The 13,285-nt window shown below is 41.9% G+C and overlaps 1 protein-coding gene across 3 annotated transcripts in view; it reads right to left on the bottom strand.

Moving 5' to 3' along the window:
- Positions 1-13,285, bottom strand: part of LOC140544110 (cadherin-10-like) — a 103,642-nt gene that overhangs the window by 33,152 nt on the left and 57,205 nt on the right. For all 3 annotated transcript variants that reach the window (XM_072667487.1, XM_072667486.1, XM_072667488.1), the window contains one exon: positions 9,799-10,198. In XM_072667487.1, coding sequence (XP_072523588.1) covers positions 9,799-10,014 — 216 coding nt within the window. In that variant the 5' untranslated portion in view covers positions 10,015-10,198. The remainder of the gene's footprint in view (positions 1-9,798; positions 10,199-13,285) is intronic.

Here is a 13,285-nt window from a genome sequence, read left to right as displayed (position 1 = left end):
TGTTGAGCATGTTTTAATGACTCCGATTCAGAGATCTTCTCTGCCATTGCCAAATGGCTTATTTAGCTGTTGCTATTGACACTTGTTTTGAGCTTCTGGTACCCTCCCCGATCGGCAGAACCTGTGAGCATGGTCCCCTGCTACAGGTGTCCGCCAGCAGGTGTTTGGCTGATCTGTATAGGACCTGTGCAACAGGGCAACTTCAAGCTGCTGCATTATCTGGAGTGAGCCCTGGTACCATCTCCAAACTGAAGGCCAAGTTCCAAATAATGTGGGATGTGAGAGACAGGCCGCGAAGTGTGCGTCCCAAGAAGACGACACCCCAAAAAGTTTGTTTCCTTACCCTGGCAGCACTTGGGTACAGTAGGCCGCCTTCTACAGATGTGGTCGACGGCTCTCTCTGCCTAGACCGTCTTTCTTGGAGCACTTCTGGCCCTTACCTGTCAGTGGTTTTAATGTTCCGGCTGACCTGTGTATTTTTAGGGGTGCATTTATGCATTCATGTGAGCAATGTTAGTTTGAAACGGCTTCAATTCTTTTACGTGCAGTTTTTGAGGGACTTGGCAGACGGCGAGTTCCAGGCCTTCTTCTGCCACAGTTCTTCTGCAGACTTTGGCCGCCTCACTTGCTTTTGTCTCTGCATGTAAGCTCAGCCTGACTCGATGATGTTGAGATCAGGCCTCTGTGGGGGCCAAACCATCTGTTGTAGGACTGTGTTGTTCTTTTTGCTGGAGATACTTTTTATTTTAAGACCTAGGCTGGGCGTTTGGGGTCATTTCCAAGCTGAAGAATGAATTCAGGACCATTCACTTGCCTCTGTGGTGGTCCTGCATGATAAATAAATATCTGTATACAGTAGGCCATTCATTTTGACCAAATCACAACTTCGGTGTGCAGAAATACTCAAAGCCTCAATTGTGAAGAGAACATCCAAAGTGCTTCACTACTGAGAGCGGACCCTGATCCCTGTAGGGCTCTCTAAGCCTTTAGTGGACAGTCCGATGCACCTCCTGCTGTTGTTCTAGTCCCCAGTTTTGTGGTTTTGTGTGTGTTGGTGAGTGGCTTGGTCTCGTTTGTACCTCCAGGATTACTTTTTGTCACAACTTCCACAAAAGACGGCTTCTGACAGTAGATGGTTGTCCCGGGGTCCCAGTAGAGTCATAAGCCTGATGTACGTCACATCTGCTACGTTCAGTTTCTGTGGTCGACCGCAGCACTTCTGGCTTAACTTGGCCTGTTTATTTGTGCTTCTGTGGAAGAGCTTGAACAGCACATCTGGAAACACGCATGTTTACAATCACACAACTGTATATTGCCGGAGATTAGTTCTATTTCTATAGCATCTATTTTCATAACTTTAATTATACAGTTCTATTGATATAGCATGATATCACTGTGCTGCCTGTGATCTCTCCAAAAGTAATGTCTCCAAAATCTGGGATCTGCTTGTTTCTCTTGTCCTCTTGTTGACTGAACCAGCGGAATGTTAAACGGCCAACTCGCCACTTCCTCTCGTGAGGGGAGAATAACGCTCTTTCTCTGACTCTCTCTATGAATGCCATTCACCAGATAAGAATTCGGCCTGTATTACTGAAGCCGTTGCGGAGTAGAGAGGTGCCCTCTAACCCGTGAGATCCTGAGTGGACTGCGTTAGCGCACTCAGAGGGCTTCATTGTGCTCCAGCTTGTTCCTTCTTGACAAGGCGCCATGTTTTCATTCTGCCGAAACCCAGCGTGAGCTCAGGGGGATGACACGAAACCTTAAACACTTTATTGTAAATGACATGGACACCCGCCAGCAGTGAGCCAGACAGCAGTCGGCACGAAACGTCTTTGGCGTTTGCTGTGATTCGATCAGACTAACAGAGGAGAACGTAATCCAACACAGTGGACCGTGATGTTCTAACGGAAAACTTCAAAGTCAATTATTATCCGTACTCGTATTCACGCTTGGCTACTCCTTCTGGAGCGTTCTGTGATAAGGCTGCGTCGAGTGGTCCGCTGCTTTTCAACATCTGCATGATGCTGAAAACGTGGTTCGTCTGGATACTGGGTACTCTTTTGTACTCGTGATTGGTGAGACATGGAAGCTGCAGCGAGATGAAGGGTGGCCTCGGTTCGGAAAGTGATTAGCAACAAGCAAACACTGGAGAATCGTTCAGGGCCTTCCAGGCCATCTGTAATAGGTCCAATGATTTCTGGAAATTTCTGAATAGATCAGTAATTTTCAGTTGTATTCAGGCAACAAATGGACCAGTAGTCCTGCATTACTGTAGACATGGTTTGTCCTCTCTTTTGACCTAGTTTTGACATTTGTGACCTGAACTGAATGCTTGGGTCTCATAGCCACCTCTGCTAACCAGAGAAATGAGCACAACAAACCAATACTTGAGTATTTTAACTATTTTGGCAGAGACTATGGTATTTATCACTGTACTATGTAGATCTGACCCATCTGTGGTAGTGAACACACACACACACACAATAGTGAAGGTGGGCAGCCAACTCCAGCACCTGGGGGAGCAGAGAGTGTGAAGGGCCCAGCAGTGGCAGCAACCCAGGTTGCATCGAACCCACTACCCTGTCATCAATATCCCAGAGCTCTAACCGCTGAGCCAGCACAGCCAAACAGGTCCATCCATGACAGTTAAAACAACCCTTTGGATCCATAAATGGTCCTTTGCCTGATGAGAGGGCTGTATATAGCTCACCATCGTTGAGTCACTGAAGTTAATTAGTTGATCAGTGGTGCACATATGGATTAGTCAGCATAGGCTCATAAGATCAGCATCACTATATGTATGTATGCCTTAGCATTTTAGCTTTGTGTTAAGGGCAAACAACGCTATTGAGTTTGTTTCCCGCTGCATTCAAAAGCACACCGGCTAACAAAAAGTGACCGAAAACAGCTTTACAGCGTGACCGTAAAGAAACTGCAATCAGAGTCGGCATAAAACTGATAACCCCCCAAACTACAGGTTAATTGAAAGTAGAAGTAATCATTAGTTGCAGCCTGAGTCAAATTCAGCATCTCCACATGAAATCTAGCAAATGCATACGGGTATAGAAACTGGATGTCGAAATTAGGCTGCTCACAAGTTACAGCTAAAGTAGGGCAGGCCAAGTAAGTGCAGGACAAGCTTGACGTATATCCAATAGGGTGTTTTCACATACAGTTCCCTTTAAATAAGCCAAACTATTTTCTGTTAAAGTGAACCTGAAAGCGAGGTCAGTTGTATCTGACAGCGTAACGCTAAATGATGGGCCTTGCCGCTCAGGTCCGAATCTTGATTTCGACAGCAGAGCTTTTTGTCATATTATTACACAAACCACACAGTGTATTCACACACTGTTTTCATTTGATACAAGCCTCCCAGTTCTGGAGCACAGAAAGTACTTATTTTGATACTGTGTGTGTTGGGTAAAGGGGAAAATACATGAGGCGAGCCCACAATGAGCACAGAATCATCTAAATGACGGGGACGGAGAGAACTTGGCTCAGCTCAGGCCCAACACATTAGCTCATGGCTAGCACATTGTTATAAACTACTCTTAGAATATTGCAATATAAAAACATACATTTTAGCAATGCTTGTGTTCTTTTTTTTGCCCTAAAATCTGAGGACCACTTTGAGAACTTTAATTTGAATGACCACCTTGATCATTTGGTTACCAGTTACTTTAAAATTCTGCAGTAAGATCACTTCATTTTTAATGTGTGCACACCGAGGCCAACTCTGAGCTGATATACTGGCTTCCTGTAGCTGCTGCCCGCATCAGATTCAATACCCTGACTCTGGCCTACAAAGCCAGGAACGGACCACCCAGCCCCTCCATACTTGATGGCAATGGTCAAAAGCCGATCTGCACCAAGAGTCCTTCGAGCTTCAAGTACGGCTCGGCTCGACTCGCCATCTATCAAAATCCACGGAAGACGAGCTGGTTGACGTGGCGCAACAGATAACACCACTACCTGCCAGTGAGCTACCACACCACGTGGGAGACTGGGTTTGATTCTAGGTCTGGGTGACTATGCTGCGCTACACCAATAAGAGTCCTTGGGCAAGACTCCTAACACTACATTGGCCAACCTCTGTAATACGAGTAATCTTGTAAGTCGCTCTGGATAAGAGCATCAGCTAAATGCTGTAAATGTAAATGTAAGGGCGTCCAGGCTTTTTTCTGTCCTGCACCAAAGTGGGTGTCTGAACAGCAGAGTCCAACGTTCGCTGTCTTCAAACCCAGACTGAAGACCCTCCTCTTCGGAGAATACTTGGGTGAATAGCAGAGTGGTCTCCTTACTGACTTGTGTTCAGTAGAGTCTAAGATTAGAGGATCTTTGAACTATTAGTCTATTCTAGCTGAGGTTTTTCTTGGGTAAATAGCAAAACACTTTTGTAAGTCGCTCTGGATAAGAGAAGAAAAGAGCATCTGCTAAATGCCTTAAATGTAAATGTAAATATATGTAGACTACATTTTTGTGCTATGACTTTTCTTGAACAAGTTCACATTAGTCTGCTCAACTCTATAGGATTTGAATGTGCTGTTCAATGCCAGTGTAAAGCCAGAACTGGCGAGTGGGACTCCCACTGGTAAAGCAAAAAGTGAAACTCTTTAGTGGCAACAGCTGCTTGTAAAGCTAGGTTGTCTGATGAGTAGGAAGAAGCTGTACCTTTAAATAAGCTAAGGCTAAAGCTATTACTAGAGCTACGGCCTTTTGGCAAACCCCAATACTTGCAATGACGAGTAAATAATGTTTTTTCTTCAGACTGAATCATTTGTAATCACTAATCCAATCAAAACTAGCATGCTGTACATCCCTGGTTGAGCCCTCCAGTTCATACTTATCCACCTCATTTTTGAATAGCTATCTTGCAATAAATTACACATGATGAGAATCATATCTCATCTCCTTAAAAAGGTATTGTAATCTATGGCAGTTTAAAGTGGAATGCCCAACTGCAGCATACCTACGTTAGATTGCTAATTCATCAAAATGTTTTACTTTATCAACCTTCGTTTGCCACGCCCACTTTCGAATTTCCGCTCATTTCTTAACACATGGTTTACAGTCGTATCGTATTTGAAGCAAATGCAGTCTGAAGTGGGCTACGGCTGTGGACACTGATCATATGAAGAACATTCCAACAGGCTGTTGAACGTTATTCGGAGCTATTTAGAGCGCTACACAAAAAGATCAGAGGTTTGCAGGGTACCGTACTGAAAGAAGAAGAGGACCTGAGTGAGGACCTATGGTTGAAAGAGCTAAGTTTAAAACATCCACCCAAGCATTAATACATATTACTATTTTGTGGAGGGGAAGCCAACACCAGAACATCTTAACCCAAAGACATGGCTTAGTTCTTTGTTATGAAGCTCGGGTGTTAAGAGTTACGGGTGAGGTTAAGAAGGTCAACCATAGACACAGGTCCTCTACTTTGGAAAGGATGGATATAAATCCTATGGCGCTCCTCAGCACTCTCTTTTTGTGTTGTTTTCTTCAAGGACACCCCCTAACTGAGCATATTAGCAATAATTCTCATTTTGTGTGTTTCTCATCTATATCAATGGATTACAAAATAAAGAGGATGGCCACCACTCTTGCTTAATAGAAAATAAGGTGGACAGGTCAGCCTTGCGTAGCACAATTACGTCTTAACTGAATAAAAAAGGTTGAAAGGTATTGATCGACAGTGATGATGGCTCTGAAGCCTTTTAAACTCAACCACTTTCACGGGTACAATCCCTAACATGATCCACGAAACGTAACCATGTTGTTTGTGAAAATGAGAAAGACCTTTAGCCAGTATAAACATGCCATGGCAAGACTAATGTATGAAATTAGAATCCTTTATGCTATAAAGGGGGAAAGGTAACACCTGTTAACAATCTCTGTTTATGTGGTCAATACCTTCTTCTGCCTGTTTCAGGGATGTGCATTCCAAACCATCAGAATGTTTGAATTCCCCTTCGTGAGATCATAAGCAGAGAAATAAAAAAAAATGAATGACTAAATGAATGTAGAAAAGAGTGAAATCGCCAACACCAGACTGGAGAATTCCACACTTTATTTATAACCACTGCATATCAGGGCGTATTAGCCTTCTTCAGGATAAGACGAGATAACTGTCGCATCATTGTTATCCTTCACGAAGAACAGAAAGTATTAACTGATAAACTGTCCCCATGTTATCCTCCAGTCAGAAACAAAGTTACAGAGCAAACTGTGGAATTCTCCAGTCATGAAGCGATTCTGGTTTCAATACAACCACAAACTTCGGTACTACTGGTGTTTTTGCTGGATTTACATTTACATTTAAGGCATTTAGCAGATGCTCTTCTCCAGAGCGACTTACAAAAGTGTTTTGCTATTTACCCAAGAAAAACCTCAGCTAGTTTGAATAGACTAATAATTCAAAGATCCTCTAATCTTAGACTCTACTAAACACAAGTCAATAAGGAGACCATAGTACTCTACTATTCACCCAAGTCCTCTCAGAAGAGGAGGGTCTTCAGTCTGGGTTTGAAGACAGCGAGCGTTGGACACCCATGAGAAGCTCGTTCCACCACTTCGGTGCAGGACAGTAAAAAGCCTGGACGCTCGACTTTCGTGGATCTTAAAGGATGGCGGGTCGAGCCGAGCCGTACTTGAAGCTGGAAGGGCTCTTGGTGCGGATCGGCTTTTGACCATCGCCATCAATTACGGAGGGGCTGGTCTGTTCTTGGCTTTGTAGTCCAGTCAGGGGGTTGAATCGATAGGTGATAGGTAGACTGATGGGATGGTGAGCCAACTGAACATCACAAGCAGTTAGAGGTGTTCAGACAGGGGTCAACAACTGTGCTTTGACCAAAGACTACACAAAAACAAAAAACGTTGGATTTTGAATGTTGGGACATGTATTGCATTTAATATGTATTATTTAAGTGATAAAACAAGAGGAATTTTACCGTGAATTAATGAGTTTTGTTTTAGGCCGTTCATCTTTTCCTTTGCTCAGGGCTTTTACGTTACTTGGCTCAAGTCATTCAGCTAAGTGATACCAACTTCTCAACCAATTAGCTCGCATGGCCGGAAGTAACTGTTGTATGAAAGATAATAAACAATACAAAGGTAGGATAAATTCAAAATTCAATGTGGTTTAGTACATCGTGTGATTTACTTTAGTCTATAAAGACAAAAGGGGTGTATATTATGAGTAACCATTCTAAGTTTAGCTTGAATGTTCAAAAAAGCTTGATCCATGTTGATTTAATGAGTAATTATGTGTCAGCTTAGATTTCTGGCAGGTTTTAAGAGATAATTTATATAGAATATATAAGAATATATAAGATTTTGGACTGGCATGGTTGGACTGGTCACAGTCCGGATCTAATGTTTGTAACCAACATTGGCCTAACACATCCGCCGTTGAAAACTTATGAGGTACAAGTCAGATACCCAACATGTCTTGGTTGACTGACCGCATCTGGGGTCAGTGATCAATGTTCACGTTCATTTAATTTCTCGCCAAACTGTTACGGACTTCGTAAGATGCTCAATCACACTGACAGTCTATATGAAAAACGGCAACACTTGCGTCCGAGAACGAACGTTTCGTTCATCAGTTGGACAGTTTCTCAAAGGGAATCATTCTAAAGTGGACCGACCTGCACAGGGGTGAGAACAGCCCGAGACTCTAATTTCTGATTCATTGCCGTATCCAGCTGGACAGAAGACAGTGAATTTTTTTATGAAGAGAAATCGCATCAAGTACCAGCGTTATTGCTACTCTACATCAAAGACCATGTCAGGACCAGCAACTTCACAGAGTGGAAAGGTGATTAAACCTTTTACTATCATTTGCCAACTGAAGAGTCAGCAGCATCAGTTATTAAAAAAAAAAGAAATGAGCCTTTCAGCCCTTAGAGCCGTCAGCCCTGAGCGCAGTATTTCGGTGAGTGATGCTTCTCACTAAAGGAAACGTCTGGCCACAGTGCCCAAACTTGCTTTTACAGTCTTTGACAGGGTGACCAGTGTTCTAACATTGACCATGTATCCATTATGGATAAGCCTGCCCTAAGAACTACAGCTATAGATATATGGCTGTTCAAAAAAAGTCTTAAACCTTAACCAGTGAGCTACCACTACAATTTTTAAGCTGATTAGCAGGAAAGGTTCTTCATCTCATTCAAAATATTTTCACTGACTCACTGATGTCGCAAAACCCTACATTTACGACTAAGAAACTGTGTTTACAAGCATAAAAAGCTTTTCTTTTCTTTTTTTATGCTAAAATAGCTAAAGCACAGCCTCCACACGGTGGGGTTAGGTTTAACACTGTGTTGTACAGCTTAGCCTCTTCAAATAAACATGGGAACTCTTTATTTATATATATATATTCACTGATTTACAGCAGTGGTTAAAAGTGTATATAAATCATAATGGACATGATATTTTATTTTGTATTTTATTTATTTTATTTAAGGGTCAAAATATGTATATACAGTCAAAGTTGACAAAGTTAGGACACATAGGGATTTGATCTTTACCCTTTAAATTGAGGTAATTCAACAATCATTTTCAACTGTAATTAATAAAAGTACAATTGAAAATGGAATTTTGGAGGAGCCTGTTTTATTTAAACCTCAGACATTAAGTTTGGTTTGCTCTTGATTGGTAAAGTAAGTGTTATTACCATGGTGAGATCCAAAAAGTCAAGTCAGTCTGAAGTCAACTGTCAAAAGACCCATATTCATAACATTCATGTTTATGACCAGTGTATGTAAACCTGACTACAACTGTATCATCAAAACCAAAATAAAACATTTTTGGACGTTTTTATGCACAAATGAAAAGAAAAAGATGGCAATTATTACAATTTTAGTGGTTAGACAAATAAAATGTGTTCTTTGCTCAGTGCTTTCTTTAAGTTAGCTTTTTTGGCATGAAATGAGTTGATGTAAAAAAAAAAAAAAATAATCCTAGTTGCAGATGCCATGTATATAAAATACATGTAAAATGTATCATTTTAAAATATGGTCAACAGTTTTACCATATTTGACAACAGTTTATGCATTTAGGTTGGACAGCTTGTCTGGTCCAAACAACATGGAATTGTACTGAATAAATTGTGTTTACATTGATTAACAAGACTTTTTAGCAATCGTTACACATAACAGCTCTTCGATCTATTGCTGTTAAGCTCACCACTTTTAGCTGCATTATTAAAAAATAACAGAGGCAGAGGTTTTCATTGTTATTGGAGACCGAGATGTGTACTCTGCTTGTAATGAAAATATTAATCTTACTCCAATACGTTTCAAATTATTTATTAAAAAATAAATAAATAATAATAAATCCCCGGACCGGTGCAGCCAGCCTGCATTTTTATTTAACGTAAGGAGAACTTTAGCAGGCTGAAGTGCTTTTAGGATTTGTTTTGTGTATTCCTGTCACAGTCGATTACGTTACTAATCAAGTAACCCCCAGATTATTTCGATTATTAATTTAGTTTAATTGAGAAAGCAATAATGTGGCTGTTCCTTTAATTAAGCAGCTAAACAGACAATGAAAACTCACTGCTGAACAAAAATGTCTGTATCATCACTGCTATGTAGGTAAACGTCTCTTGATATCTTTAAGGGAATGGAAAAATGTATAAACATTATATTTTAAAATGTCTCTCCAAGCCAATCGAGTAGTGTGAAGACCCTCATAGCACTCAGTGAGCGCTATTTTACCAAAAACAGCCTAGCAGGAGTATGGATTATTATTTGGAAAGCATTGCATGCTGAAAAGGAGATAAAAGGGCCTCCATACCTTTCCCACGTACTGATTGTCATTTCCTGTGTATTCCTCCAGCAGAAAGAACTGGTTCCACATCCATCCTCGTTTGGAGCGTCTGAGCGAAAGCGCACTACCAGCCATTCCTGTGTGTTCCCAGCCTGTTCTCCTCAGACCCCCTGTAGTCCTCAGAGCGCTTCTGACTTCGCACCAGAAACAGAGCCACATCAGTAACAGCAGTGGAGTTCTCATTCTGCACTGTGCTCCAGCACAAATGAATAAAAACCTGCTTCGGTAATCCACAGCCTGGCACAGAGCTGTACCAGTGACAAAAACAACGGTGACGGGCAGGCGCAGTAGTCCCAGAAACAGTGGTCTCTGGTCTTCTGGAGGAGCGGTCAGTCATCCATTAGCTCCAGACTTCTCCAGATGTCATCTAGGAAAGAAAAAAGAAAAAAGAAAAAGAAAAAGAATGAAGTTTTGCATCACTATTCATTTGCAAACATGGACTTTTTATGTAGTTTCGTTAAGAGAACTTGGTAATGGTCATCATCTTGTATTCCCATAGCAACATCCTCTGTGAGATCTGTCTGTATTCAGACAGATATTTCTCAGGATTCACCCTGAGGACTGTTACCATGCAAGAGACTTCGTTCCTCCTGCATGTTTTTTGCTCTCTGGTTTGTGTGTATGCCTGTTTACCTGCCCTTTTTACCCACTGTTCACAACAATTAACCCCACCTACCAAGTGCTGGAAGCCAAGTGTATCTTTTCATTTGTAGCAGAGATGTGTAGGTGGCTTGTATATTATAATATTGTGGTAACAAGCAATTGAACTGGGTTTATTCAACTCAGATAAATAATTTGAATCAAACAATTATTCATTCATTTGAGTATTTGAGGTAAATAAACACATCAATTGCTCGTTAGCACATGACCAACCACTTTTTACAGTGTATTCACCAAATAACATTATTAAATCTGGAAATATCGATCTGATATGTATCTGCAGCGGCCGATTTTCAACCGAAATATCCTGTCAGCGGCCAATATTTCCCTAATTAGCCGATCCTAAGAGCCGATCAGATCATATTTGCGAGTTAAGGATTACACCAACCAATGCAACTACAGAGCTATGCTGTACTAAACTCTGTTTCGGGGGTCTGCAGTAACGGCCTCCATATGACATCTCTATTAACCATAGAAAACAGTAAACGGAGCAGACCACATTTAACCACCACCACTAACAGTACAGCAGCAGCAAGCTAAAGGAATCGCATCCAAATTTTGTACCCAAGTGGGAAGACTACCTAATCCCTGTTCAAGTGTAATCCCTCGATCACTAGCAATGTCCCCAACACTAGGAGGGTACACACAGTACTCTCCCTACCTCCAAAACAGAATAAACAACAGCTAACAGACACCTGTGCTGACCAACATGAACTGAACAATGCAAATTGTGCTCTCTCTGACTCCGGCTGCTGATGGCAAGCAGCATGACCTGGGAATCGAACCGGCGCTCCTCGGATCTGCACAGGTATTCACTGTCTCTCTCTCTCTCTCTCTCTCTCTCTCTCTCTCTCTCTCTTCACAGCTATTTAATGGAGTTGATTCCAAAAAGTACTTTTCATCTCATGGGACGCTGCGCAGAACGTTCCAGAAGCCCTGAAAGAGCATGCATTACCAAGTAATTCCTGGAAAGGTATGTCCTCAAACGGTATCGGCAACTGATCGGTCTGCGATCGGTCCGTCTCTAAATATAACAATAATATTTAGCAAAGACCGAATTGTGTCAGGCTGCCCCCTATACCAATAAGTTCCGTCTTCGTCGTTGCTATGCAGGAATATTTAATGAATTCCATTCCATGTTCAAAGACATCTCTACTAGCACCAACATAGTAGTCCAGTGCTGTTCCCCTGCTCCAGGCCATATCTGTTTCAGCTGCTGAAGGGCCTGGCAGTAAGCTGATGAGTTTAATCATGTGTGAAAGTGCAGGGGAAACACTGCCGTACTGTAGTCCTCTAGGAGTGGAATTAGAGAACCCTATAATAATCTGATGTCTTCTGATTACAAGGGTCATACTGCAGAATCCAGAAGGGCTTTGCTCTCGGCCCTTACTGCAACAAGGGTTCCCGCTGTTTTTGGTGGGACTGTTTCAGTTCTTTTCAGCCTTTGCACACTAATTATTAACCAAGCTACCACGATAACGGCCTCCAGTGACATCGCTCTGTTGATGAAAGGAGACGATACACTACAAGCGCAGCGTTTGCTGAACAAAGACGTGTATTGTGTTCTTCCCTCTGATAAAGATGAAGCTTCGGTAAGCACGGTAGTAGCATCTCTGCAAGTGGTGCAGTTATTGCTGGATACATTTTCAGGGATGTTCCTGGCAGCTTCAGCAGATGTACTTACAGAGATGATGATAATAATAACCCTATTTTTTTTCTTTCTTTTTTTTAGACAAACCGTAACTCTGAAGCACATGCAGAGACAAATCGAGTAATTGAGTTGGACATTCATAGCCTATTTACACTGTGTTACTGAGCCACGCAGAACCAGAATTCATTATTCTGCGAATGCCGTTACCGTCGTTTGAAAAAGCACAGCCTACCAATAAATAAGACTTTGTAATAATGATACAGTTTAAATAACCAAATTAAAACAGACATGTAGATATGCAAATCCATCCAACCATCTGTTCACTTGCATTTGCGTTGCAATAAAGCATGAATAAGTTAAATGGAGTGGAATGAAAGTTAAATGAGTGTTAAATGTGAAAAGAGGACTGCTTCTACAGCAGGACAATGACCTATAATCCAGGCCCTCACAGTTAGTCCTCGGACCTAAACCTCATTGAAGAGCCGTGGATAGACCATCAAAGCCCAAGGATCGCACAGAACTACACACAGAATCCCCCAGACAAGAACTGGAAAGCTCTACAAAAGGCCTTTACCAGCTGTGATGCTTCCTAAAAGGGGGGTGTTACGAAGTGCTGACCATGCAGGGTGTTTTTTGAGGGTTTTTTTTGACCCAGTAGTGTTAATCCCAGTCTTTGATTGGTGGTGGATCATGTGTAGTAGGGATGGGCACGTTTTAATCCACAGCAGAGGTTCAAACCTTGAAACCCATGACCTACGACCCCGTCCTCCTCCTCGTACTGAGTGAAACTGACCAGGGCCGCTTAGAGCCGTTGAAAGCATGAGGATCTACGTGATTTGCAATACAAATGGCAGGGTAAAGAAAGCATTAGCGCACTGCTCGAGAGCCCCTCCCACGCAGGCATATTCATATTTCTTCTGACAGAACACATTCTTCTAAAAGCCAGCACCTGACAGCATTGAGTGCTCTCAGAGTGGAGACATCCTTAAAAAATTAGTTTTTCTATTACTATTATAATTATACTATTATTTCTTTTATAACTATTACTACAGCAACATTTTGAGATTTCCAATTTTCCTTCCTATTTAGCATTGCCAATTACCACCCACCTCCCCACCACATGATAGTACCAGTGCTGGGAGG

The sequence above is a fragment of the Salminus brasiliensis genome, chromosome 22, assembly GCF_030463535.1.
Source record: "Salminus brasiliensis chromosome 22, fSalBra1.hap2, whole genome shotgun sequence".
NCBI classification, from domain to species: domain Eukaryota; kingdom Metazoa; phylum Chordata; class Actinopteri; order Characiformes; family Bryconidae; genus Salminus; species Salminus brasiliensis.
This window is presented reverse-complemented; position numbering and strand designations above follow the sequence as displayed.